Here is a 4,408-nt window from a genome sequence, read left to right as displayed (position 1 = left end):
TTCAAAGATGATTATGGTGCTCATTGGCGTCACGCAATGGGTCCGTGGCTTTTTGAACAACCATCCGTGGAATCGTGACAGAAAATCGGCGTTACTTTCAATTCTCACCAAATAAGGACAGTAGGATGATCTCATCATTACCCAATGACAGGCCATTTTTCAGCTCTTTTGGTCATACCCCCCCCCCCTCGGGATAGTTTTGTCAAGTTAGCTAATTAGTATGCTCGACAGCGTAATGGCGGTCCCGTCGACAGATGCTTCTTTGCTCAAAAATTGGGGCCAAATCTTTCGGAAATGGAAGTCAGGACATTTTTAAGTATAAAGAAAGTTACTTGGGACCAGTTGCTGGCTTCTTAGGCTGAAATTAGACAGAAGAAAGCTTTTCCAAGTTGTACGTGATGAACGCCACGTCGCGAATAAATTATCGGCTGTTTGCATGTCCCGCTCTGTTGTTTGTTTCGTTCTCTTTTGCAGCCTGCTGAGGTCAGTTTTTCGTCTAAATCACCCAAGAAAAGTTCGAAAATTATGTTCCCATTCAATTTTCAGCTGTCAGGAAAAAATTCTTGATTTTTTTGACCGAAAAGTCGCGTACGTTACGTTCGTGTGATTCAGTTGCTATGGGCGACCGTCGCTTCCTTTGTTGCGTAAAGCGATGAATCGAGGTCACAAGAAAAAATTCTAATTAATTCTGGTTTTGTCCGATTTCGCTGAAACTTTAACATGATGAAGCTGGATTGTTAAAGAATAGATTTTACTACTGCCAATGTGTGGTAGCTATTTACGCGTAAGTGAAAAAACGCTTCAAAGTCAGGGTTTCGAAGAGATTATTTTGCAAGGTGTAGGTTTAGCATGATTTTGTAATTAGAGATTTTTTGACCCTGAAGGAAAAAAAATATCCAGAAAAGGTCACCTCATCGACGATTCAAATAAATATAGGTTTATATATGTTCCTAGCACAATTTCTAGTAAAAAAAATATATTTTTGACGTGCGCTAAGGTGTTAATATTTTTCCTGCGAAAACACTCTATGTCAAGGAGTTATGGTGAAAGCCAAAAATCTGAGAGGTTTCACGTGTGTTTCGTGAATGCCCACTTACTTTATTCCATAGTTTATTTTGTTAAGTTACACAATGTATACATAAGACAACATTTATTGATTTCTAAATCATCAAGCAAACAGTGCAGAAAATTCTTCACTCATCAGTACAGTACCAGGTAGGAATAAATTATTCACTTTAATCAAAATAACTTTAGAAATTAAGGAGACACTTTGGCAGTTTTATCAGATGATCAGCATGAAAGGCATTCAAGTTTCAAATCCTGGAAGCATTAGTTACCAAAGCCAAAAAAATTGAATTGAATGTTCTCATAACTATTGATATTGTCCAGCTCAACTGCAGTAATTGCCATTTGCTGAAATTAAGAAAAGGAAGAAATGCTTATTACTACTTTTCTCCAATGCAGCAGCCAGCGAGACCTTCAGCATTGCAGAAAGTTACCCACTCAGTATGGCAAATCTGGACCCGTATGATGCATTAAAGGTGCATAAATCTAAAGTTGTCATTCCATGTAACCAAGACATCTCAATTGACCGCCAATCTGGTATTGTACTGAGAGACCTGTTCAAAAAGCTGAAGCGAGGGGTGTTGGATACCAGAAAGGTTCCAGACATAACATTTGTTGGAGAAGAGGGGATTGATGCAGATGGGCTAACAAGAGAATTCTTCACCCTTATCATGAGTGCGCTGGCCAGTGGCAAGGGGGGGCTATATCTTATTTGAAGGAGAAATTGATCACCTGGTTCCCGTTAACAGGAAGAATTTTATCAAATTGGATTTTTAAGTATGCTGGCCAGCTTATTGGCATGTCAGTACTCCACAGTAATGTTGGCCTTGTAGGGCTATCAAGAGCTCTCACAACATTTATGGTAACACAAGATCTTGGGTTGGCAAGCTGTCATATGTCAGTGAAAGATATTCCTGATTATTGCACACAACAGGCTGTGACGGAGGTGTGTTCTGTAATGGTTCAATATATTTTTGTCATTAAGCTTTACAAGGCATAACTAATCAATGATTAATGGCATCAATGACTAATCAATGATTAATTGAACCCCCCTCCTCCCCCCACAAAAAATGGGCCATTGATTACTATTTGATGTCATTGATTAGTTATATTGTCTAGACTTGAGTATTATAACACTTGTCAATTCCTAGATTAAACTCTTAGGATAGTGGTGGTTCTGGTGGTGGGGATGTTAGGGTGCAGTGAACTGTGGAACCACCTTGACTGTTGTTATGATCTTGAAATGTTTATTCAAAGAACGATTCTTACAATGGTTACATTTGTATGAACAAAATACAGACCCACTTATCAGAATATATATGTGAAAATATGAAAACTATATGTAAACTGCAAATGAAAATAGTGTGATTTTAGTGATCTTACCAACTTACTTGTACTAAGCAGTTTACCATGCACACAGAATCTTTGAATTTAAATTGCTTTCCCAAGTACACTCTAATAATAAATAGTAGTAATATATATATCTTCCATATTGTAATCTTCCATATTATTGTAACATAAGATAAGTAGTTCTATCTTTTGATGAAACAAAGACTTATCGTTATTGTTATTATTGTTACTGATGAAGGCTAAGCTAAAAAGTTCTCTTATGCATTGCCACCTGACCTGCATGACTGTATGTGACAGTCACAATACTACAAGAATGCAGTACTTGCTTTGCATCCTTCATATATTAAGTAACCATCTTTTTATTGCTAGCTGCATGAAGAGAGTGATCCAGAGAGGCTACAGCAACTCATGGTGCGTGATGATATAGCCATGCTGCTCTATCAGTCCGGCTTTGGGAATGAACACCTCACATTGGACACAAAATGCAAAGCTGTGCAGTGTATATTATTCAACCAAGTATTTAAATCACGCCGTGACCAAATTGAAGATTTGATGGCAGGCTTGAATTCCCTTGGCATATTAGAGCTTCTCCGCACAAATGAATCTTGCAGAGCCTTGGTGTTCCAACTACAGTCTGAGGTCCAAAACTCAGAAAGTGATGTTCTTGGGTTGTTAGATTATGAAGATGACCTGTCAGCGCAGGAAGAGCAAGTTAAGCTATGGTTTGAGGAATATATCAAGTTACTCGCAAGAGGTAACTTGAATGACTTTGCTTTACTTTTCATTTTATTCATGAAATTAAACTTTATTGGTCTCTGTTTAAAACAGTGAGGACTGGTGGTTAGAAATTGCAGCTCCCTGTACACCACACTGTCTGATTAATAAATGTATTTCCTTATTTAGTAGCCCCCCTACCCAGTACCTGCCCTCCCCTCTCTTCCACTCCCCTGAAAAGTAATAAACTAAAAAAAGCCTTCAGGGGTCATGAATTATTTTTTCAGACCAATTCAGTTCTGCTTAGTTAACCCCAGGTTTTAGTATAGATGCACTAATTGCCACCCAAAAGTGTATAGCTGTTGTAGTTAATTTTTTTGTCCGTGTAATTTTTAGCTTTCTTTTGTTGTTATGAATGGTAATGGCTGTAAAATAAAGGAGGGCTAAAAATTACCTGAGAAAGAAAAATTAACTTCGATATAGCCCCCCACCCCAGACAAAATAACCCCTGGGAAGAGCTGAAAATATTTTACATGTATAATCAGATTTTTATTTGGTTCATTTACAGGTGACAACAACCAGGAATCAAACTGCAGTGAAGTTGCAGTCATTCCAAAGTTGAATGACCTCATTCAATTTATCTGTGGACACCCCCATGTTCCAAAAGGCGGTGACTTAATTAAAGTCAGATTTATGAGAGCATTTCTACCCGATGCTGAGTCTTGTTTTAATACTATCAAGTTACCTAGGCACCGCCAAGACTATCTCAGTTTTAGGAAGGCAATGAATGTTGCTGTAAACTGCCAGAACCAAGGTTATGGTCGTGGCTAAAATTAATGGACATCCCATGTTTGATTCCTTATCGAAGTATGATTAATATTACAGTTACAGAAAAAAAAAGGAAATACGGGGATTGATTTCACTCACATAATTATTGTTGTAACTTTTGTACTGATTGACAATGTAATTGTGAAAGTTATGTCAGCCAGTCTATGTTTTCATCTTAACACGTTGGGTTAGTGTTAACAATTTCAATCAAGCTGGTATTTCATATAAGTGTCAGCCTGAAAGACCTATTTCAATGTTTTCAACCTCTTGCCGCAGAGTGGCATTTGTTATAAAATGTTCAGTGCATGTACACTAGTTTTCAAGAATAATAACTTCTAAAATGTTTTCTTTTTACATGCAAAATGTTTCCTTTTTACATGACTGTATATGCATGTCTATCTTTGACTCCATAAATATTGTTACAGTTGCTGGAAAATACATGTAGTGAACT

The 4,408-nt window shown here is 37.4% G+C and overlaps 1 protein-coding gene and 1 pseudogene across 1 annotated transcript; both read left to right on the top strand.

Annotated features, from left to right (window-relative positions):
* LOC140925730 (uncharacterized) overlaps nt 1-1,781 on the top strand; it is a 4,727-nt pseudogene extending 2,946 nt beyond the window's left edge.
* Nucleotides 1,782-2,823: 1,042 nt separating this feature from the next.
* Nucleotides 2,824-4,050, top strand: LOC140926696 (uncharacterized). The gene is made up of 2 exons (XM_073376407.1): nt 2,824-3,169; nt 3,698-4,050. The coding sequence occupies exons 1-2, from the start codon at nt 2,824-2,826 to the stop codon at nt 3,958-3,960; spliced, it is 609 nt and encodes a 202-aa protein (XP_073232508.1). The 3' UTR covers nt 3,961-4,050.
* Nucleotides 4,051-4,408: the final 358 nt, after the last annotated feature.

Source organism: Porites lutea, chromosome 2 (genome assembly GCF_958299795.1).
Source record: "Porites lutea chromosome 2, jaPorLute2.1, whole genome shotgun sequence".
NCBI lineage: Eukaryota > Metazoa > Cnidaria > Anthozoa > Scleractinia > Poritidae > Porites > Porites lutea.
Note: the sequence above shows the minus strand (reverse complement) of the source record. Positions and strands in the feature narration are given on the sequence as shown.

Bases quoted from the DNA above. Each gene is read 5' to 3' on its own strand.
- LOC140926696 (XM_073376407.1), top strand. From the start codon at position 2,824: ATGGTGCGTGATGATATAGCCATGCTGCTCTATCAGTCCGGCTTTGGG. The intron at 3,170-3,697 runs GTAACTTGAATG...GTTCATTTACAG, and splicing joins TATCAAGTTACTCGCAAGAG to GTGACAACAACCAGGAATCA.